Source organism: Nipponia nippon, unplaced genomic scaffold, assembly GCF_047370975.1.
Source record: "Nipponia nippon isolate SJK-2023a ecotype South Korea unplaced genomic scaffold, ASM4737097v1 scaffold_12, whole genome shotgun sequence".
Lineage (NCBI taxonomy): Eukaryota > Metazoa > Chordata > Aves > Pelecaniformes > Threskiornithidae > Nipponia > Nipponia nippon.
Window position 1 is genome coordinate 15,303,354 of NW_028262313.1, and position 23,696 is coordinate 15,327,049.

Consider the following 23,696-nt stretch of genomic DNA (forward strand, 5'->3'; position numbering starts at 1 on the left):
AGGTTCAGTCCAACTGCTGCTGGAGTCAGCGGGAGCCACTCCACAGACTTGGAGCTAAGTCAGGGCTTAAGTAGGAACTGGAAGGATAAAAGCTTGTGGGATCAGGCCTTAAACCAACAGCTCCCGACTCGGTACAGCCTCGGAGAATGTCTAAAATAACCAATATCGTTACAGGACCACATGTTAAAATAAATTAAAATCAATAATGTTAATAGACATTAATTCATGCTAATAGAATCACTGCTCCAAAAGCAGAGTTAATAAGCCCAGCTAGACCACTACCACCGTCTACATATTAAAAAGATCCAAAACATTTAAATATTGACCACATTCCTTTGAAATTAATAGTATTTCCTTTGGATTACGCATTGATCTCGGCTGAGCCGTGCTTGACATCTGGAGCAGTTAAAATAGCAACCTGAACAGCCATAGTCTGCCACTAATTTTGAAAGGAGAAAACCAATTTTAACTTATGTGCTCTCATTAAAACCACTCCACTGTCTCAGCGCCGGGCCCAGAAGAGGAGAGCCAGGAATCCACCACCTGCAGATTAGCAGAGCCGTGGCTGCTGCCGGCGCTCGGAGGCGGCCGCACCACCACGTGCCGGCTTGCCCGAGGTTTACAGGGCTTAGCCCCAGGCCTGCTTACATGGGTCCCTGAAATCCCTGTCTTCCTGGAGGAAAGGCATCTTGCACAGAGCCCCAGTTCTCACTCCCACAGTGGAGACACCATTATATTGCTTACATGCATATAAGGAGTTGGGGTGTGTTACGGCCAGGACAGCTCCCATGCTCAGCTCAGTGCCATGGTCCTGCCTGCCTTGTGGGGACGCGCAGCCTCGGCACAACCTTTATCACCGCAAACTCCTAGGAAGCCTCCTGCGTTGCCTCACCCAACCAGCGTGCACGTGGTGGTGGGGCTGGAGGGCTTTTGGTGTTGGTGGGTTTTTTCCCTCTTTAATGCTTTTGAAAACCAAAGGATGGAACACATTGCTTCCTCCATCCATCGAGGCAGGACACGGTTTTACTGAAGTTTTCCACGCACCTCACAATTGTATAGGTTTAGCAACTCCTCACAGCTGGGGTTCCTGCTTCTTTAATGCTCCAGGTGTGACCAGCAAGGGCATGAAACTGAAACCACCCTTGCAATGCAATAGGGGCAAATCCTGCCAGAGGAGGTTTTCCCTTCCAGAAGCCTCAAATTCATTTCTGGTTCCTGCAATCGCCTGGAGGGTGCAGCGCAAAACCCATGTACAAACCTGGCTCCTGCGCCCTGCTGTCAGCTGCATCTCCCTCCCATCCGAGCTGCAAATGAAATGCCCTCGCCCTGCAGTGGTGTTCAAATGCTGCCATAAGAAGCACGCATGGGGTGAGCACGGCTCTGTCGGGAGGGTGGTCAGTGAGAGCCTCTGCAATGTTTGTTGCAAAGGTGGTCAACAAGAGAGGGAACCTGGGAAAGGCTGCCTTTTGATGGAGATCATGCCATGTTGATGAGAAAACCACCACCAAGAGAGGGAACCCGGGAAACGCTGCCTTTTGATGGAGATCCTGCCGCGTCACAGAGAAAACCACCACGGTAGCACGGGCCAAAAGGAGCTACCACCAGCCCCTCTGGGGAAAGAAGCTGCTAATACAACATCGGGAGGCTGACCTCCATTTAATGTACTTTAAATAACAACAGAAAGAAAGGACAGGAAGCAAGTGGGTGGCCGAGATGCAGCCTAAGTGCTGCCCAAGGCACTCCTCTCCCGTCTCCCTCTCATGTCTAACCGTCGCCTGTCGGCCTCACAACACTGGGAGCCCCTGGGCCATGCCAGCGCCAACGTGATGGAGCACACCTTCGAGAAAGGGAATTTTTACCCCTTTTCTAATCGTCAGTTTGCAGTTAAAGGTGCCCTCCGTGGCAGGGCACGCTTGCACCGGGGAGCCGAAGGGCAGCTCTGCCCACCAACCATCCCACTGGCCACGAGCTCCTCTGGGACCTCACCCCCATCCCTCTGGTCAGCACAAGGCTCCCCGACAGCTTCTCCTGCCCGTTATTATCTGTGCAAGGCACAGCCCTCCCCATCTCCTCCATAGGTGCTCCACAGGGCAGGTGGCAGCGAGCAGGGGTGTCGTGGGGGCGGCTGACAAAAGACCAGCTAAGCACTCTGCTGTACATACATTATCCCTTTCGCTAGGAAGCCAAATGTCAGAATTATTTAGCATGAAACACACAGGGAATAGAACACACCTAATTTATTTGGCTAATTATTTTCAGACAACGAGGCTCTGGAAGACCTCTATCAAAGACAACAGCTTCTTTGTAATACTGACTCTCTTGGCCTCTGGCTAGCCGAGAGCCCTCGCTCTCCCATGTAAACACTGATCCCCAACTGTTCCTGCTCAAACCTGAAAATCCCACCACCATTTTGTAGCAACAAATTCTTATTCAATACTGAAGTGTTTTTGAATGCACAACCAACCAAAGAACTTAATAATGAGCAAACAGTGCTTATGTATTTTAATTTTTTTCTGAATTTGGACTTTTTTTATTCCTACGGGAAAAGCAAAAGTAGCAAAGCCATGACACACCAGCCAAAGTTCTCACTCGCCCCAAGACACGGAGGTACTAGAGCCTCGCAGAAGTCAGTGCCTCATCTCATTCCCCAGATCTTTTACCTGAAGCATCCTCATGAAAGCAGCATGGCCTATGCTAGTGCATGGGAAATTCAGAGCAAACAGCAAAGTCATTTAGGACTGTTTGAGTGAGAGCCACTTTTTCTCTTACTCCACTGCCCCATGCATGTATCAGGGTGCCCAGCTCCGCACCTGCAAATAGAGGAGGGCAGCTGCTCACCCCCAAAATCAGAGGGGTGGTGTCAAGACACATGCATTGGAAGCTGTCTCCAGAGCCCTGCAACACAGGCATAGATTTATTTAGGATTGCACATACCAGCTCTGATACAAGTACACTCCATTATGGGGATTTGTATGAAGGCAGCCATAAAAAAAAAAAAAAAAAAAAAAAGAAAAAAAGAAAAAAAAAGGCTCTTGGTTGAATCAGAATAGCTTTTCTACTGCAACAACCCAGTTGATATGGATCTGTGACCCTGCCTCTGTAAAAGAGTCCCTGGAAATGCAGATGCACCTCCTGTTAATGTCAGTGAAAAGCCTCCTGCAGACTTAACTGTCCTCAGATCTGCTTCTTGCACAAGACAGCAAGCGCGTGTGTGGTACTGGCATGGGGGAAATGGCTGAACATGTACAGCAATTAGCTTTAAAAATGTACGATTTCAGCTATTGTTTTATTTGCCTGTCCCTGGGGATCCTCAGCATTACTGTATTATTGATGATGCTAAATGGGGTTTTCAACAAAACTGGTTTGAAGGCTTGTGAATGCCAAAACAGCATTTCAACCCATTAAACTTCACAGACGAAACAATTTCTTCTAAAAATAATCATCAGTTCTTCCCACCAGAAAAAATAAAAGCCTGGCCAATTCCTAACGTGCCAAGTTTTCAGGCAGGCCTGATTTTTATGGCTGAGCTTATAAAGCTCTGAAGAAAAGCAGGTTTATAATGGAAACACCGACAGAGCTGAGATGTAGGTGAAGAGCAGCCACCCTACACAATGGGGCCGCCAGCAACCGCATTCCACCTTGCTAATCCTGAATTTTCCTGTTCAGAGGAAAAGATGAGATGTCTTAACTCCTGCTAACATCCTCGCCATTATGTCGATGCAAATACAGTCACGAGGCAATTACCAGCCCAGCCAAGGGCCAGCCATTGTGGGGCTGACAATAGCTTGTCGAGCCCTTCAGAGGAGAAACAAATACCCTCAACCTTCTCCAATATTTTAAGTCTCATTAGTATAAATCAGTAACCCAATTAATGAGGGGTTTAGCATATTGATTTGCATCAGATTACAGGAATTAATGACACACGTAGCAGGGGACAATGCGGCAGGACATGCTGGGAAGATGAACAGCTACGTAGGGGGACTGTATTGCCACAGTACATGAAAGAGGAGCATGGGCATCCCAGATTTCATGACAGGGACGAAGCTGCTCCCACTTAGCTCCTAGGCGGCCATCGAGGAGACAGAGACATTACCTGGCTGCTGAAATGGCTACCAACCTGAGGCAGGTTTGCCGATGTAAATTTTAAGAGCTGTTTTTTAAATTAAAACTCCTGCTTTAATGGTTAACTCCCAACTAGACCTTGCTGTAAACAGAGGTGGCTTCCAGGGGAGCCCACCAAGGTCCAGAGGAGAGACGCATCCCTGCTCTGCTCCTGCTGGGACATGGGGCACACACAAGAGGATCCACCACAAAGAGCAAAGACTTGGGAAAAAGCAGCCAGGGCAGCAAGGAAACACGGGGCAAAGCCACTGTGAGGGGGCTGGAAGGAGCCCAAAAGGGCAGAGGCCAAGGAGGCAGAGCAGGTTCAGGGAGGAAAGGCATCTCTACCAGCTCCCCCCCCAGCACCCAGCCTACAGCACATGGACAGTAAACAGAGGAAGGCAATGCATTAGGACATGCCATCAGCATCCTCCAATTGGGATCATGCCTACGGACTTACTCTTCATTTGTCACCCAGTAACTTTGCAAAGCCTGTCAGGTTTAGCAAAAGCCTCTCCCCCGTGGCCGCCTGCCCCTTCTGTGTCTGGCAGAGCCCCCTCGCTCTCGCCAGGCTGCCTAGCCCAAGGGACTGCCAAAAAGGATGGTCCCCCCTTTCAGAGGAGAGGGACAAAGGGACCAGGCCATGCCCAGGATGCCTTCCCCTCCTCCCTGGGCGGGCAGCCCCTCCTTGCTCCAGTAGTTATAAAAGGGCTCTCGATCCATGTAATCCATTAGATACAAATTACAGCAATTTAAGCACACTTGACCCAGAATTACAGCAAGCCCATAAAGAGCTGTGTCTTCCCAGGCAATTTACACTGTTACAAGCCCTCAAACAAACCGCAGCAGTGGATTAAAAAACAAGAAGAAAAAAAAAAAACAAACAAAAAAAGGCAAACCAAACCCAGCAAACATGATGCTTGAAACAGCATTATCAAGAAATGAAAACCATTACGAGGATTAGTTCATATCCAGGTGGTCCTAAAAACGCCAGTATTGCACAGTCTCCAATCACTGTCTGTCTTGCAGCTACCTTAAACCATTAAATCACAGCCACTTGAAAGAAGATGTCGTGAAGCACAGCACTACATAACCATTTGGGAACGGGGACCGCAACCCCAGCCCAGGGGACACAGGCAGGAGGGACAGTGCTGACCCGGTGAATGCTCACCCTCCCGGGGTGGCTCCCGGCTATGAGTCCGTCCCGCCCCGTAGCAGCTCAGGCCAACACAGATCCCAGCAGCCAGGAGGCGGATTGCAATCCTTCTATACATTTATTTATTTATTTTAAAATTACTACTAGCCCTAGATGGCATCCCAAGGAAGAGAAGCAGCAGAGGACAGGCCACCATCCCACCAGCCTTGCAGGTATCACAGTATTGACTTATGGACCACTGCAGGCAGGTGGCCACTGGCCATCACATCAGGCAGAGACTTGAGGCAGCGACACTCCGCAGTTATACTAGATACACAGTCTGCCTTACATGGAAAAATAAAGCCATCAGCATTAAAAAAAAAGGTGCAAGTTGATTTCTTCCAAGAGTCAGAGATTGATTTATCCAGGTTCAGGCTTCCTGCAGCAGCCATGCCCATCAGCTTCCACACACACAATCCGTGATCCTCAGGGTCCCCAAGATGCTCCAGGACTGCCTGCGCCAGCAGGACCCGAGTGTCTGTCACTCCTGGCTGTGGAGATGTGCCAGTGGCACGGGTCTTCCCGGGGACAAGAATTAACGCTGCGGTTTTGTGCTGGCAAGCAAGGGGCACGAGCAGGGCAGCAGCCCCCGGTGCTGGCTGTCACTGATCTGGTTGCTGGTGTCACCACCGGGGGATACTGCCACATTCACACCGAGGGGATGCAGGAAGGTAGAGGGAAGAGGGTGGCTTTGGGGGGAGAGTGACAAACAGGGCCAGGAGTTACTGGAGGACACATGATAATCAAAAGCATCCAAACAGATGGAAGGGATTTGTATGTGCCTTGCTCTAAAATGTCCAACACCAGATGCTATCATGAGAAAGGAGCCAGGACCACGCCCGAGGTCTTGCCTGGTCCAGCAAGTCTTACATCCAGTTAAAGCAATTAGAGGATGGTGATGGAAACTTCAGTGCCATCAAGTCTAAGAAATGACCAATGCACTGAGAGGTTGCACCTGCCACAATTAATGCACCAACTTGCCCATGAGGACAAAAGCCAGGTTGGCTCAGCCGAGGGGCAGGAGCAGGACCCTGCCCTGGGGGCGTGGAAGGACTCCTCTTGCTGCCCTGGTCAACTGTCCCGACTTAGGGCCACAGCACCCATCACAGCACAAAACGAGACTCTGATTACAAGAGTCTCATTATTTGCTCTCCTTTTCCCCCTTCATTGCTACTAGAAGTGTAAATATGGAGGCTGGTCCACCAGAGAAACGCAGAGCAGCTTGCGTGCGCGTGCCATCGGCAGGGCTCTCGCGGCACGGAGCTGTACGTGTTCGAGCAAGAGAGGCACAGACCTGTTAAATCAGGGCCTTTCAAGGGCTGCATTTTTTCATTCTAACTCTTTGGGAGACAGCACCTCACATGCCACCAACACCACCACCTCTCTGGTTCATTTTGCATTTGAAGCTTGTAACCATTCCCATTAATTTTAATTATTAATTCTACGTATGGGAATTTTTCTTTAAAACGTGATCGTAATGGCAATGGTTACGTGAAGAAAAAAAAAAAGCAATACTTGAAGGAAGGGAGCACATGCCTTCCTCAAAGCCAGCAGCATGCCTCGTCCCTACCCGTATGGTTTAGTTTACGAGCTCATGTCAGAGAGCCAATTTCACACACAAACACAAAATAAAAGCAGGAACACAACTTTTGATCATCCTATATTGATGTTTACTCTTGTTTCCTGTAGCCCCAGGTGACAAATCTGTCCTTTATATAGTGGAGGATCATTGTGCTATTAACAAAGTCAACTGGACACGTTTAAAACTCACGGCAGGTCTTTGCATTGGTGGCTTGTACCAAACTAAGGAATAATAATTAGTAAGCAATTAGATGTAAAACGATAAATATAAATTCAGAAACATGTTTTTTTTCTGAGCAGAAATGCTCGAAAGCAGGAGAATTTACAAGCAACTTCCTTACATATGAACACTTACGCCAAGAAGGGAGATGTTGGAGAAGTCAGCCCCTCCAAACACAAGGGCTTTTGTTCCACCATTCTCTGAGCTCTGAAGAAGTTTGATTTTTTATTTTTTTTTTTTCTTCATTTAATTTTGCCGGCCTGCCAGCTGGGTCGAAGCCAGAAGGGTTATCCAGTCAGACCTTACTGCGACGTATTTACAATGGTAGTGCATCTAACGTTTGTTTATTTCGGGATTAAAATTCAAATGGCTAGAACCATTTAAATAATTAAAGGGCAATCAGAAAATGCCATGAAACCAAACAAATCAGGAAAAGTCATGGAAACCATCAGCAATATTTAATTCAGAAATTCTCTTTGTTAGGGAACTTAGCTGAAAGAAAACAGCTGGATGTAGTTCAACCCTCTAAATTAAAAACAATCTAACAAGGTCTATAGGGATAACTCTTTCAGCTACATATTGGAGACCAGATTCACTTCTACCAAGTAAATGTAATAGCACTCAAAGCTAGAAAGGAAATTCCTCAGAACTGAGGTAGTTTCTAAGTATCAGCACATTTTCCAATTCCTCGCAAGGCAACTTAGCTATTTACAATCCATTTTTTCCCACACATAAATTTATAACTTTTTCAATTTTATGCTTCCATGATTTATTTTCTAAAGAAAAATAATCTAGCCAGAATATCCCTACTCTACTAACATCATGTTTTAATAAATAACTGGCTACTTCTAGTAAAATTAAGCCTCCAGGATTGTTTATACCAGCCAAGAATACTCCGTCTTTATAGCTTTGCAGAAATTTGGTGTGAAAATAAAGTTGAATATAACGCTGACCCTGAGCTAACAAGTAATTAATGCTTCAATATAAAAATAGAAAATTATCCTTACAACACAAGGGTGGAACAGAGAAGACCCTCTCTCTCTGGATTGCTCTCCTGGCCAGATCCCAGCGTCCGGCCAGACCTAAAGGCTACCTAAAGCAGGAGGAGACGTGCAGAATAATTTTGAGTCTTTCCAAAGACTTTGTTTTCCCTAAACTATTTTAAAAATTATTTCATCTCTTTTCTTAAAAATATAATTTTTTTTTTTTTTTTTTATTAATGAGTTGCCGTTCACCACAACACTGTTCCAGCTGCGAGAGGAGGGTGTCTCAGGTAGTGCCGAAAAGTTACAGGCACTGGGCACTGGCTCCCAGGAGACCAAATACACCGAAATGGAGGCGTCTTCAGCCCTGCCAGCTCCTGCCTGCTCCTACTCCCATCTGCCTGCAACAGTCCCGCGGGTCCCTGCCCGCCTGCTCCTTCCCTTTTGCCCCCCATCGGAGAGGAAACAAAGCTCTTGCAAAAACAAACCCGACACCCCCCCGCCTCCCCTCCCACAAAGTATTACTTAAAAAAAAAAAAATTAAAAAATTAATCCAGCATTCATCTAACAAATTTGCAGAGAAGACACATGTTGGCATTTGGATCTGCGACACAAGTTGCTTCCAACCGAACAAGTTTAATGCCTTATTCCCACGGGGGACGCATGTCGGGAACTGACCTACAGGAGTTACAGCTAATTGCAAGGATCCCGGGGAACAAACGACAACTCTTCTTAGCGTCTGCGGAACTGGAGTTCTCTGTAGTCTCTTTCAATTTCAAAAACCTCCTGTAAAGAAAGTACAACCTGCTCCTGGCATTAACGCCCTACGCAAACGGGGCACTTGGCACACTGAGCAGCTCTGCCTTCACCTTCTGTTTTACCGCATAATAAAGACAAATTACTTCCACTTCTTTCCAGATAAGGCAACTAACATAATGTGGATAAATGGGAAGTTAACTACATGAAACATGTTTTCTGCTCGTTGGGCAATTATTTTCTCCCCATAAGATAACATGATAAATAAAACCTGCTTCTGTACAGATATTTCTCATTTCAGAAACATATACTTGTTACAGGCCAAGAGAAGACCCTGGGGTTTTTTTGTTTTCGTAAGAAACATGGTAAAATAAAAAAAAAAAAAAAGTGATAAAGACACAAATGCAGAGCTAACTACAGGCTTGTATATACATTTTTGTTATCCACTTCTAACATGGACTCTTGGTGAACGGGACAGACTGGTAGTCCCCGTTCCTGTTATTCCCAGAATAGAAGGGGAAAAAAAAAAATCAGTATCTTAAAACCAGTGGCAACATAGTAAAAACTGTACACTGTTGTCCATTAACTTAAAAAGCAAAGTCCCTAGATGGTATAAAAGTGAAAGCAGGTGCCTTCTAACTTTGATAATAAAAGTCTTTTTCGCTCCCCCCCTATGCTGCACAATTATCTCCATTGTCTTTGCATGGCCAAGAACAAAATGCTAAGGAGCAAGGCTGCTTGTGATAAACCGCTCCTGGTAGCGGCAGAAGTGTTCACGTTCTTATCGCTCTTGTTGGAGTTCCCGGTGACTTCGGTGGCATTGAACTCGAACTCCGGGGAGCACTGCTGGAGCTCGCAGCCGCTGCCGCTCTCCTCCCCGCTGCTCTCCTCACCTGCGGGAGACAAACACACGCTGTCCTCCTCTGCCGTCTGCAGTGCGATGCTTCGCTTGCAGAAGGCAGCGGTGGGGGGAAAAAGGCAAGCGCGTGGATGTTTCGACATTTATGAGACGCAAGCGCGGGTCCTCTGGTTAATGCGACTGCTGCATGCCATTCATCACAGCCATCCGTACTGGTGAAGGAAAAGCTGGACATAAGCTGGCAACGTGTGCTTACAGCCCAGAAAGCCAGCTGTCTCCTGGGCTGCATCACAAGCAGCGTGGCCAGCAGGGCGAGGGAGGGGATTCTGCCCCCTGCTCCGCTCTGGTGAGACCCCACCTGGAGCCCTGCGTCCAGCTCTGGGGTCCTCAATATGGGACGGACATAGACCTGTTAGAGCGGGTCCAGAGAAGGGCCACAAAAATGATCAGAGGCTGGAACAGCTCTGCTATGAGGAAAGGCTGCTGAGAGAGCTGGGGTTGTTCAGCCTGGAGAAGAGAAGGCTCAAGGGACATCTTATTGCAGCCTTTCCATACTTAAAGGGGGCTTATAAGAAAGATAGGGACAGACTGTTTAGTAGGGCCTGTTGCAATAGAACAAGGGGTAACAGTTTTAAAGTAAAAGAGGGTAGATTCATACTAGACATAAGGAAGAAATTTTTTACAATGAGGGTGGTGAAACACTGGAACAGGTTGCCCAGAGAGGTGGTAGATGCCCCATCCCTGGAAACATTCAAGGTCAGGCTGGACGGAGCTCTGAGCAAACTGATCTAGTTGAAGATATACCTGCTTATTGCAGGGGGGTTGGATTAGATGACCTTTAAATGTCCCCTCCAACCCAAACTGTCCCATGATTCTATGGGAACGACTCTCCTTGCGCAGCCTGCCAGAGACGTCGGTTTCCACCCTCCTTACTAACGTCCTTACCCATAGCTGAAGCTTAACCAGCTACCCCATGTTAGCATGAAATCCGATTAAAGAGGGAAAAAGAAAAAGGCAAACAACAGCAAACATACTTATGTCAATGAAGTCGACATCATTCCCACTGTACGCATTCTTCAGCTTGTTGGTCATTACCCGCAGAGCCATGATTTGTCGGCGAATCACCATGTCTGGCTTGGTAATATCGACTTCTACCTCTGGGTTATTCACTTGACTTGCTAAGCCATTTCCAGTCACTGCAAAGTCGTACCTGAAAAGAAACCGTTCCTGCTGGTACCAGAGCTGCAGCTCGGTGGGGTGCCGCGCCGAAGGGCGAGAGCGTGGGAACTCAGCGATGCCACCCCCGTTTCCAGCTTGGGCGATACCCTGGGCCTAACGCGATCTTCCCACGTGCTAACCCTCACGGAGCCCTTCTTTGGCTTCTTATCCCATGTCCCCCTCCCTGCAGCATGTGAAATTAAACACTGTTTTCATATACCGTGTGCCACAAAGGCAGGGGAAAGACAATTTTCTTCCCAACTTGAAAAGAGAAGGAAGATCTGGGGTTTATAATAATAAAGGCTTACAACAGCATAAATCAGCTCGCTGCAGGCAACAGAGCAAAACAAGCTGCTGAGATGCCTTGATGCCCAGTTAGATGTCACTTTTGGGAAAACAACCTTTGGGGCCATAGTTATCCCAGAGAAAACTAGAGTAACTATTGGAGGCAAGAACGTCATTCTGACTTTGCATAATGCACCTTAACCATCAAGCTGGAGTATTAAATGTGTACTTCTCACTATGCAGACATGAGATGCAATTTCCCTAATAACCCCAGCAGGAGAAACATCTGTGCTGTTGAAGAAGAGATAACATAACCCCATGCATTGAAGCGGAGAAGAGCTGAGCTGCTCTGCCCGAGGAGGTGTGCACGCTCAGGTCTGAACACACGTATGGCCTCTTGGTTTAAAAAGAGAGACTGAGCAACAAAACCCAAAAGAATGCATCTCCTGAAACAGGTACTTGGAGTATCATCTTATAGAGCAGGGATATGACACTTTTTTTTCCTCCTCCAATGAGTTGACTTGCAAGAAAAATCACTTTTGCTTAGTTATGATGCCAACATTACTTTTGCTTAGTTATGATGCCACCATCAGTATCATGAGAGAGGGAAAAGTCTTTAGCACAATCTACTGATCCCAGAGACCAGGCGGTGAGATATAATCATACGTCTGAAGGGCATACTCAAACCCTGTCCTATATTTGGGAGGGTTTATTATTATTATTATTATTACTATTATTGTGATCAGTATTATATGTGGTGAAGAGGTCAGAGAGAGACCAAAGCGTGGAAGACTACTGAACTTTTAGCTTATTAGAGCCACAGAGAAAAGAGTAACAGCAAAGCAAAACATCTGGCACAGCCCACATAGGATGGCAGTGAGCAAGGTCCAGCCTCCCCCAGACACCTGCCTCTGTCTCCTTGCCCAGTGCTGCCGAGTCTCCAGCTCCACTCCTTGCTGATGCCAGACCTCACACACTGGGGGAATCTGCCACTAAAAGCCCTGTACAAGCTGCTGATAAACAAGCCCTCAGGAGGGCAGAGTCATTTCTTGTTGCAGAGACCCAAACCATCACCCCAGCCGAGCGAGGCAGTTTCAGGCAACACGAAACAGTGCAAAACTTATGCGGTATGGCTTGGTTCTGTGCCCCAAAAATACCAAGGACAAAAACTGTTATAACTTAAAAAACTGCTGGAAAACCCTCAACAACTATTTTTTTTTAATGGAACATCTTGGATTTTGCTTATTTCCTCAGTAAGCAAACAGAAAAAAAAGAAACTTTTATTTCCAAAATAAAAGTTAAGCAGTTACATAAACCATATGACAGAAAACCTGTGGCTTATTCATGTGTTGGTAATTTCTTCCTTAGAAGAGGGGGGAAAAAAAATATTTGTAACTATTTTTCCATAAAAAGCGTGCATGAAAATCACTGGCCCCCTCGTGCCACTGACCTCAGGAGTGGAGAAGCGGACCTGTTACCCATCCCCATCTCCCTTGCCCCTGCTCAACAAGGAACTCAGCAGTAGCTCCTATTAGAAACACCAACTGGGGGCACTGGGGGCAACAGCGCTGTCAGACAATACGAGCACCCCTGTTCTTTGGCTGAGCTACAGGATTTTGTACAAATCATGTCCCCAAACCTGTGAGCAACAGGTAAGAGGTTTAGGTCCAAGGAGAGGTGCTGTTATCTAGATATACAGACTCATTTCTCTCCTTTAAAACAAATCACCAGGTAGGTGTTGGACAACCCTTTAGCTTTGCATTCAAGCTCTCCCATCTACAAAAAAAAAGGATAACGGCAGCAGCCTGTCTCGGGGGAGCTGGGATCAGAGCAGAGGGCTCAGGGAGAGGAGCCGGCACGCTGGGAAAGGCTGGGGCGAGAGGGAGAGAGTTAACCGGGGACGGCAGCATTGCCAAACCTGCTCTTGGCGCTCCCGTTCCAGCACTCGTTCTCATTGACAGTGCCTACAGACATCTTTTCATCATTGCAAATGTTGCCAGGGAGAGATGACCAAAATTTTTTGGCTTGCTTCAGCTTCTCTTTCACATCAGTAACCTATTAAATAAAAGAAAAAAAAGAAACACAGGACATAATCCAGAATACCAAACGCTCATTAGAAGTAAAGCTGGAAAGGTATTTTTTTATCACAACAGACATGTATAGGCCAGATCTTCAGGTTGCATGTTTGATGGTTGATTTACTTTTTTAATACAAAATTAAACACCGCTCCTCAAACACGTATTACTCATAAGCCAAGCCTTTAACACAGGCAGTTTTCTGACATACAAGGGTTGACGTAATTCACATCTAGAGCCACGGGCAGATTACACCCCTCAGAGAGTTTAAGACAGCCAAGGAATATTAAGAAACCCTATAAATTACAAATGGAAAATTATATGCTGCGGTACATGGGTGCGAAGCACCTGCATGGCATCAGCAGGACCAGGCACTCACCAGTCGGTCCAAGCTTGTGCCGGCAGCTGTAGTCGGCCGCTCCTCTGGGTTGTAGGGTCTAAAACGAGCGCTGAAACCACTTTCGGAGATGGAGCGAGCGGTCCGGCCCTGGGCAAGCGTTTTTGGCTGGCCGCATCCCTGGAAAACCTACATGAAAGAAGGAAAGGACTTTATGAAATAGGAGGTCACACGAGCCTCCCTTCTCCAGGCTACAGCCCAGCTCCTGCCCAAAATAATACATCAGCTTTATATATACTCCAAAGGACATTAAAGAAAAAACATTATTGACAAGAACAGGGAAATAAAACACATTGGATAAATAAAGCCTGAACGTCCTCTTGGCCCATTTACCTTCTGAGACACCTGCATGCTGTTCTCCTGCATGTTCATGATCGCATCTGAAATTTTCACATCAATGGGGTCCATGACTGACTCGATGTTGAAGGGACCCTCCAGCCTTTCTGCTACCAGCAGCATCGAGTCTAACACAAAGAGAGAAACAAAGGCTTTTAATGGAGGAGCTTCAAGGAGAACAGATAACAAGGATAACAGATTGAGCGCACAGACATTAACCACTGCAACGTTGCTTCTGACCAGCACACGTCTCCAGGAAACATTCTGCTCCGTTCCCAGAACCTACAACTTCACCAGGCACTTACAGGCTGCCAGCACCATGCCATGGACTCATATACATCAAAAGCCGCATTAAACGAGGGAGAGCCATCACAGCCTGCCAAAAGGCAGCCTGTAATCAGCTCCTCCCATTAGGACAAGCATTACTAACACGCTCCTCTCCATGCTCGTTTATTAAAGGTTTCCTTGTGTCATTTGTTTTTCAAGACTGCTTTCAAAGCCGAGAGAGAGAAAGCCACCGGCTTCCTCATGCTGGTCCTGAACGCAAGACACCAATGTGAAAGGGCCCAAGATGACCATCGCTACCTTCTCTCCCTTACGGAAAGCCGGAGGCTTTGCAGTGCCTGGGGAAGCCAAGGCATTACACCTTCTGGCATCACATGGACAATTTGCACGAGGGAGACTACATGAGACCAGGGTAAATGTTGTGTACTAATGATGTATTTGGCACATCTATGCAAGTGAAGATGGAAAAGTCCCTCAGCCAACACCGGGTCACTCCTCCTGTGCCGACATGCACGTCCTCATCAAATACATCATTAAACATAACAGCTACCGAACTCCCATTACTTCCTCTGGGAAATTATTATTGACATTAAGGCTTTCGCCCTGCATTGCATTTCAGCCCTCTCTCTGGTTCTCTCCTAGAAGGTGCCTCCAGGTACACGCCTTGTGCTAAGCACTCATCTGTTCTTGCCCATCGCAACCTTTATTTAACATTTGTTTTCACTGCAGTCCCCTCAGCCCTGGAGCACCCTGTTTGCTGGTCCCCTCTCCTGCGTCACTTAGTGACGCTCTGCCACAAACTCAAAATTTTCCAGTTGCATTTAATTCTTCAGTTTTTCCTAGCCTGCGTGACATTGGAGGCCAGGGGACAACGGCCCCTCTGGCCCCGAGGAAACCCTCTTCCGAGGAGCTCCTCCCTGCTCCCAAGGATACGCCTGTTCCCTTCCATTAAGGAGAAATGGGCGTTCCACAGTCAGGCTATTAATTTCTCTTGAAAAGTGTTTCTCGTGACATTCATCCTCCTCCTAAGCACAGGAGGTACCTTCAACAAGCGGAAAACTCCTGCGGGCTCCAGCTACCTGTTAAAGCCCTATAAAGATATTCCACATACTGAACAATTCAGTAATAGCTCTGCTTTAGTCCTCAGGTCATGTTAAACTATGCTGAAAAAACACAAACTGATGGTAAATATACAATTATGCTATTTGTGTAAATAAATAAATAAATAAATAAATAATTAATAATAATAATAATAATCCAACACCACCACCACCACCATGAACTGCAGATGTCTTCCTAGCCTGTAAATCCACTTTTTAAAGGCAACTCAGTATTCCAAAGATTTGCTGGGTGTTAGTTAAGGGTCAAACAGTCAAATCAACCCATCCTAAAAACCACATCAGCTGGGACTCGTGCAGCTCTGCCAAGGTGCCGGTGTTTAGGGAGAGAACCCCGGGAGGAGCCAGAGCCCCCAGGAAAGCCTCTGGCCCCGCAGGCACACACCACCAGCATCAATGATGGAGCTGTTGCAGGGCATAGCTGGAATTTAGCCATCAGGGACTACAAACAGGTCTGAACTAAATGCATTTAAAAAAAAAAAAAAAAAAAAAAAAAGGAAAAAAAGAAGGTAATAACAAATGAAACAAAGAGTCTTAGACTGTATTGTGGTGGGCTCCAATAAAGTGATGCTTCAAATCTCTGAGTAATGACTGCTAGCATGAATATACCATTGTGCCGGAGGGGAGAAAAATGCTTTTGATGTGCTACCAAATGGAGACTTTTGTAAACAAGTGGAGCACAACTTAAATGTGTTCATCATTGTCAAAGCTTTTGGGGTTTTTCACGTGCATAAAGAACATCCTGGCGCAGTTTGCAGGAAGCCGCTCATTTCAAATAAAAATATTATGAATAGACAGATAATAAAACACACAAAATGCATAGGGTTTTTTTTTTTAAAAAAAAAGAACCCCAAATCATTCCATTTTGTAACTACTTAATTCTCTGAGTGGCCAGGAAAGGCCGCAGATCAATAAAGTGTTTGTGAAAGACTGAAAGGAAACATAAACCCCAATTCTTCTGGCTGTTTGGCGTCTTTGTAAACTTTGAGCCGGGCAGGCCATCCACAAGACCATGGGAATGTAGAGCGAATTGGGTCCTTTGTTAGCGGGGGTGCCATGGCGTTACATGTATCACAGCCCAGGAATGCAGCCTCCGCTTTGACTGCCGATAGAGAAAATGCATTCGGCCTCCAGCAGAGCTGCCAAAGCTGGCGAGAAAAGATAAGGAAAGTCATAATTGCCCTTGGAGAATATATTCAACTGGAGCTCTTCAGGAGCTGGGATTGATACTGGCGAGGAGCACTAAATGAAATAAACTTTCATTAAAAAGGAAAGAAAAAAAAAAGGGGGGCAGTGGGGGGCTCTACCTCATCCACAGTTTTGATTTTGGGGGCATCCTGCAAACTTTTACCTCCCACCAGGAGCTGGCTGGTGTCCCCACCAGCAGTCGTGGCAAGCAGCGATTCCCTCTGGCAGCCACGTTTGACATTAATAGGGTTGGCTGGGGTTCAAGATAACGCTAGCACGTCGAGAGGGGAGGCATGCTGCACAAAAACCAGAAACCAAGCTTCGGTGCAACTCGTCTCCCAGAAAGATTCTCCATTATGGGGAGAGAGGAGTTGATTATAAATATCAATTATTTTGCCCCACCTTTGGTGCAAAATAATTGATATTTATAAGCCACGGGGAGGTGGCTCAGACCTGCTTCACAAAAAAAAAAAAAGTCTGGCAGAGTGAAAAATGTACCCTGGCCATTTATTACAAACACACAGCATGACAAAGACTGTCTCTCCTCCCTGTGATGGGGAGAGAGAGAAGTGGATGGGGGGGGAACCCAACCCACACCATATAGCACCATCCCTTAAAGACCCTCTTCCTCCTGCATACATTTGTCCTTGCTACTGGCATTGAGACAATCCTTGGCAATTCTTTCGCATTGTGCCACCAATAATCAGAAACCCACATCTTCAGCCTCACTGTCTGACTTGAAGAACAAAAGGCAGTTTTCAGTCTTAACCCCAAGATCTGATTTAAAAGGGGAGGGAAGGAGGGGGAAGACCTTGACCATTCATTAACAACAATTTTTTTTTTTTTTAAGGGAGAAAAAAATTCTTTGCGCACAAAGCAGTACTCCAGATACGTATATGGAGCCTGAATTCAACATCTTTGAGCAGAGTAAACCTTGGGGAGGGGGGGGGAAATAAAATCATGAAAAGGCACTGGACATTAACACTGTTCATTCAGGAAAGCTCCAACCCCCCAACAGTTTGTTTGAAACAAAGTATACCCCTGTCTAATTGGTGTACAATTGTGTCAGGAATAGAGGGCAAAATAATTTAAAGATAGTTAAATGGGAGAAAAGAGTACAATTCAGTCATTATTTCATATGCTGCAATTTTAAATGGTACTTTGCAGAAGGAAGTACCAATTTTTTGGTCTCTTGCAAGTACCAAGTTTTTTGTCTCAAAAAAACCTACAAACTTTACATCCCAGTTTGGAAAAGCTTTACGTAAGTGACTTACATAGAGACCAGCTAACACATATGCATGCATATTTTATACGCACACGCACCCAAATTCATATATACGTGCAGCATTTGTTGCAAGTTCTCCCATTCAACTATCTTTATTTTGCTAGGTTCAAAATCTGGTTTTGATGTGTAATAAATCATAGCCATAACTTAGTACTTAAACCCACGATGCAAAATAGCATCGAGCCCATGCAGGTGGGTTGGGTTTTTTTTTGTTGTGGGGTGGTTTTGGAGGGATTTTTTTGGGGTGTTGTTTTTTATTTATTTCTTTAAACTTTTAAACACACACACACAGAGGGTATTTGTGACATATGCCCTGTCCCAAACACCAGATCTATTTAATTTAATTTGCCTCAAGTGGCAAAGTGAGATAGAAACCAAAATCTGGAACATAACCAGCACTTGTTCAGTTATTAAACTGTCTCAAGAAAGCACATCTTAAGTTTTCAGTATCTGTACTCCACTGCAAGAATCAACCCAGAGTGCAAGAAGCAAGCAAATACTGCCAACAAATGTAACAAAGCTTAATACCATACTTAAGTAATGAGTAGGCAAGAAGCCCCTTGGGGAGGAAGCGCTACAAGAAGAAAGCTTTGCTTCCGACCTGGAATCGTGTTTATTTATTTTGTCTTGTTTAATAATCTTAATTATTGTATGCAGTCCCTGATCAGTCTCGTGTGACAGGGCTTGCTGGCTTCCAACAAGGTTCGTTTTTAGCTGCATACCACCTACAGCAATTAGCTGCTTGTGCTTTTGTCTGTTTTCTGGCATTATGCCCTTCCCTTTCATGGGATTCCTCTTTTCTACTTGGACTAGATGTTTGCAAGTCTCCTGGCTTTGAGCTATTTCAGCAACAATTGTAGCTGAAATACTTAATATTCTCATGAGAAAGACGGCTGGGAGGAATGGGGAGGGGGGTGTCAGCCTCCCAGAGAATGACTTGGAAACCCAATTTAGTGTCACATTTAACTCCCTATATGGAATACACAGGCAAAAAAAACGCCTTCTGAAAATAATACCCTGCACACACCCCGTTGGCACGGGCAGCGAAGTGAAAAGCCAGTGCACAAAACACAGGAAAACAAGTTCTAAGATTTAAATAAATCTAGCCTGAAATGCCAATTATCAGCAATTTCCCTTTTTTTATCTTGCAGCTTAATGAAAGGAAAATCCTTTCTTTTAACCATCTTTTTTTTTCCACGAGTGGGATGGGAAGAGCACCACAGCCTTGTCAGTAGCGGCAGATACTTTACATGTGCACTTCATCACACATTAACTGGAGTGAAGCGACTGCTCCCAAAGGATGCTCGTTCACAGATAAATCAAGTCTCCTGGAAAAGGAGCACAAATGAAAACATTTAACATCTATTGCCCATGCTCCCAAAACATGATGCATTGCCAATTCTGCTGAGCCTTGACCCAAGGTAGAATTTAATATTTCAGTCTAAATTTCATATATCGAATAATACCATTTATAAGCACGGAAGAGAATAACTAACAGGAGGAAGAGGATGGCAAAAGCACTCGCACAGCGTCACGTAAGGCCTATCAACGTTTCAAAAGGATGGTGGCCACATGCCAAATGAACTGTTTAAAAACAGATTCAGACACATGTCCCATTCAATTTTTTTAATGTAAAATACAGGCCCACAGCTTTTCCCAATGCTCACCCCGGCTGGCAGGGAGACTCCCAGGCTGCCGAGCAAGAAAACCGGCTTCGGGAAGGACAGCTATATGGTGATAACAACGTATAAGGAGTAGTATGGAAAAAACAGCTTGCACACATGCTTGCTCCAGCAAGAAGAGACGCTCCAAGCCTACAAGCACATGGCAGCTCCATCCTCCTAAAGCTTGCTGCAACAGAGGTCACTGGCACAACAGAAGTCTCATTTAGTTAGAAATTAACGTGAGCTGCAAAAGGTGTGCTGTAGACACAGATGTGGAAGGAAAAGATAGCCATCACAGACACCTAAAAAACCTGCTATAGCTCAGCACAGCCACTCACAAAAGCCATTTAGGTGGGGGACACAACATACTCACATGCAGTTTTAAGCCATATTGCCTTACCCATAAAGATATTCCACTCTGTGTCCAAGTCCCCTTGGTTGGCCAAGCAGCCTCTCATGACGTTAAAGCAGTAGTTGTAACAGGGCTTCACCGATACCAGACCTCGGCAGTATGGGCAGTACATCATCTTCAGCAGTGCCCGTGTGCCCTGCGGCGTGGGGTTCACCTTTACAAGAGAAAAAGGGGAAAGGAGAAGAAAATTAGCCCTTGGTCACTAAAGCAAAAAACCCTGCACATTTACCCCAGAGTGGGTGGGAACAGAGCTGTGCAGAGGAGATGCAATGGCGTCAGCCACCGCTGTGCGGTCAGAGCTCCCCAGTATCTGGGGAGCAGATGAAGGGGTTTGGCTCACCTCCTTGGGTGTACCTGCCACTCCAGGGGTCACAGCCAGTCCCCCCCCTCTGCAAAACATTATATGCACTGCAATATACCCAGAGAAAGCTGCCTGGTATTGTGGGACCCCTCCCTGGGCTGCAAGGACAGGCACCCCAAGAGGACGTGAAGCATCGGAGATTAGGGAAGGGACTAAAAGGCCACCAAGCCAAAAGGTGTAATGCAAGGCTGCGTTATCCAAGCCCCACTGCAAACACACGCCGAATAAGATGATGCCGGGATTTCTCAGGAAAAAGCGGCCAAGATGGGATGCCTGCCACCATCCCCGCACCAAACCCATGGGGAGCATGCCCTCCTCCTCAGCGGTGCTGTGGCTAGGCTCTTCCCGGACAATCGCCCAGCAGGGCTCGCCGGCAGAGAGCCCGGCTCCTTTATCCTACATTCAACTCCAGCAACACAGCATTTCCATGACAGATACCCTGGTTCATTTACACTCAGCACCCATCACGCTGTCATTCCCCACACCCGAAGGATGTGGCAGCTACAGCCCCGCAGCCGAGGACAAGCCGGGAGGACCCTCGAAGGCAATGTGCAACCGCTGGGCATGCAAGCAGAGCTATCTGCAGCAGGCACGTCACCTCCTGAGCCCTCAACAGGGCTATTTTCCAAAGTGACTCATGGTCATTCATGTTTGATTCACTCTTTGGCCCAGCTTCAAAACATTCATTGAAACCATTTCCACCCAGCTGTTCTGAGGAGCATTAGCTCCAGCACCACGTACTAGTGCCGACCACGTGGTGGGTCCGTCAAAGCACTAAACACAGAAGCTCCCTCAAGAGCAAGTTTAAGTGTTAATTAGCCACACATGAAAATGGAAAATTAAGATGTGATCAGAGATACACTGACAAAATAGAAGCGGTCTCTGGTGTTTTAGCAATGCCCTTGAGACTTCTTGTAAGGCGTTTACGGAGAGCGCTCTAAATAGATTATGATCCAAGACTGTGCTGAAGGAGGAGACACACACACGGCCCCGAGGAAGAGAGGAGTCATTCAATACAAATGGCTGGAGATGTGGATGGCCTCCACGTCTCATCTGCTGGGGGTCTGGAAACTGATTTCATCGCAGAGAGGATAACAGGACTGAACAGAGATGAACGTACGCGGGGAAGACCTGGTACTACACATACACTGAGGACCTTACTATTGTGAAGCCCATCACAGCACGAGGGCTATGGAGAAACTGAACATGACCTTCTGGTGCAAAAACTAGTTGGCAGCCCATGAAACTAGGAGGCAAGAGATTTTAACAAAAACAAACCAGAAAACAAAAAAAAACCCACTACATAATCAGGCTGGCTTTGTTAATAACATCAGCAAATTTTTAAATCCTCTTTTCTTACAAAAAGAGATGACAGATAAAAATCTGTTGTCTTTCCATCAACTCCATAAAGACCACGGTTTCTCTTCAGTGGGCAAGGAAACTGGGTAGAAAGACAGAAGGACTATTTTCTGCAGCTGATGGAGCTCAGTGCTGGATTTCAGCTGGCCAGCAATGTACATTCAGACATCAGTTTACCCCTCCTTTGTCATCTTTACCCCTCTTTTGTCCACAAGGAGCCTGTTTGGCTAAGCAAAAGGATGCTCGATGTAGAAAGCTGTTTGCGGTGGTGAGGGAATCTGACTCAGATGCTTCAGAGCATACATACATACATACATATCTATATATATATATATTTATATTTGGAAGGCGCAGCAGGAGCAGGAGCCTCAGCAGAAAGCTCCCTATTGGGGCAGCATGGCTTTAAAGCAGAGCTAGTTCAAACACTGGGAAGAGCTCAAGCAACAGAAACCAGCTAAATCAGATGATTTATAGTAGGAAAACTGAAAACAGACAAACGTAAAGGTATCATCTGCCATCCAGATGGTGCAGTCCTTGCATAACAAAAAAGTTGGGGGGTGGGGAAAGAGGGAACTAAACAACATCTAACACCCAGAGAGAGAGCCCTGAAGGATGCCCCAGTTTAGTAGTTTCTCTGATAAAAATCTCTTCCCATGACACTTGGTGGTAGGTGCCAGGACCTCCGCACCTAGTCCTGAGGCCTGTCAGCTGATCCCAGCTGTCCTAGCACTGCTGGTCCTCAAAGAAGCGCTCTGCGTCCTCCTCGGGAAGAAAATTAGGAAAAGGTTGATAGCACCAGCCAGGTGCTAGAGCAGCTGGAAGCGGGACGAGGACCAGGAGACTTCCCCAATGCTATCATGGAAAGCTGCAGCTTTATGAAAGGGAGTGCATGGCACAGCGTGCTGCAAAAAATCACCCGCACAGCAGTGGCCCGGGAGGCACCTTCCCATCTTAGGTTCCCGGCTCGCCCCGCATGGCTGCAATCCTGCAGCATCCGCCCCGCTTTGATATTTCATAGGGGTTGATCTTTATGAATCCCAGCAGATGCAGGGGAAACTGAAGCCGCTTTCCCGCGTTCCACAGCGGACAATGTGGGATGGTCACTTGAATCAGGTCCTTTGAACAAAGACCTGGATGGTTTTAAAAGCAAAGGGGGTTTTGCTTCCTTCCCTATGTAGGTTTGCGGCTCTGAGCCCTACACAAATCTGAGAAAACGGGGCGACGAAAAGAAACCCCAGCCTGCAGTGACTGCCAAACCAAACCCTAACTAGCGATGGACGTAACCCACGGGGAAGCTGTTAGTTTGCAGTATAGTCGCAGGTGAAGAGGAAGACAAAAGGGGAAATTCGTCAGTCCAGATTTGGCATTTTATGGTGTCAGAAAGCAACAGGAAGGCACAAGCAGAGATCAGCTCTAAGAGAGAGTTTCAGGGAAGATTATGAGCAATTACACCTCATTACAACAGTGATAAATGCTTAACTGCTGTGTATCGCTGCAACGAGAACCTTAACCCCTGGCAAGGGGCCCGTACCCGGTCCAGACTGACTCTGGATCTGTCAGTGGGCTGTGCCATATGTTGCACTGGCAATTCTTCACAAGCTTTTAATGTTCGCTCTGCCACACCAGGTGCAAGCTCTTAAAACACCATTGTATGTAACAGTAAACCCAGATATGCTTTGTTCTGGGGTTGTGTTTATCTTGGAAAGCAACTCAAGTTCATTCAAACTCTACTCTAGAATGACCCTCAAAAACCAAATAATCTCCTTTCTAATAAAGCAGAGTCCCAAAGAAAGCTTTATTTGCTGAAGAGGATTTACTCTAGTAGATTTGAGCCCAGGTAGTAGTACGCTGTAGTGCACATACCCTGTAAAAGCTTATAAAAGAAGTAAATGGACTCCAATCCCTTCCTTTTATCTTGTGAAATTTATTTCCTTTCCATGGCGTTCCACGCCACGCCACGGCAGCAATCCATCACCCTGCGGTTTCATCATGTAAATTACAATTTGTCCATGTCTATA

General features: G+C 46.3%; 1 protein-coding gene across 1 annotated transcript in view; it reads right to left on the reverse strand.

Moving 5' to 3' along the window:
- Positions 1-7,143: 7,143 nt before the first annotated feature.
- The window catches only part of GPC4 (glypican 4), a 69,819-nt gene continuing 53,266 nt past the window's right edge, over positions 7,144-23,696 (reverse strand). The window contains exons 4-9 of the mRNA XM_087749001.1: positions 19,947-20,112; positions 14,004-14,134; positions 13,653-13,799; positions 13,117-13,253; positions 10,730-10,905; positions 7,144-9,729 (exon numbers count right to left, since the gene is read on the reverse strand). Of these exons, the coding sequence (XP_087605127.1) occupies positions 9,521-9,729; positions 10,730-10,905; positions 13,117-13,253; positions 13,653-13,799; positions 14,004-14,134; positions 19,947-20,112 (966 nt within the window). The 3' untranslated portion in view covers positions 7,144-9,520. The remainder of the gene's footprint in view (positions 9,730-10,729; positions 10,906-13,116; positions 13,254-13,652; positions 13,800-14,003; positions 14,135-19,946; positions 20,113-23,696) is intronic.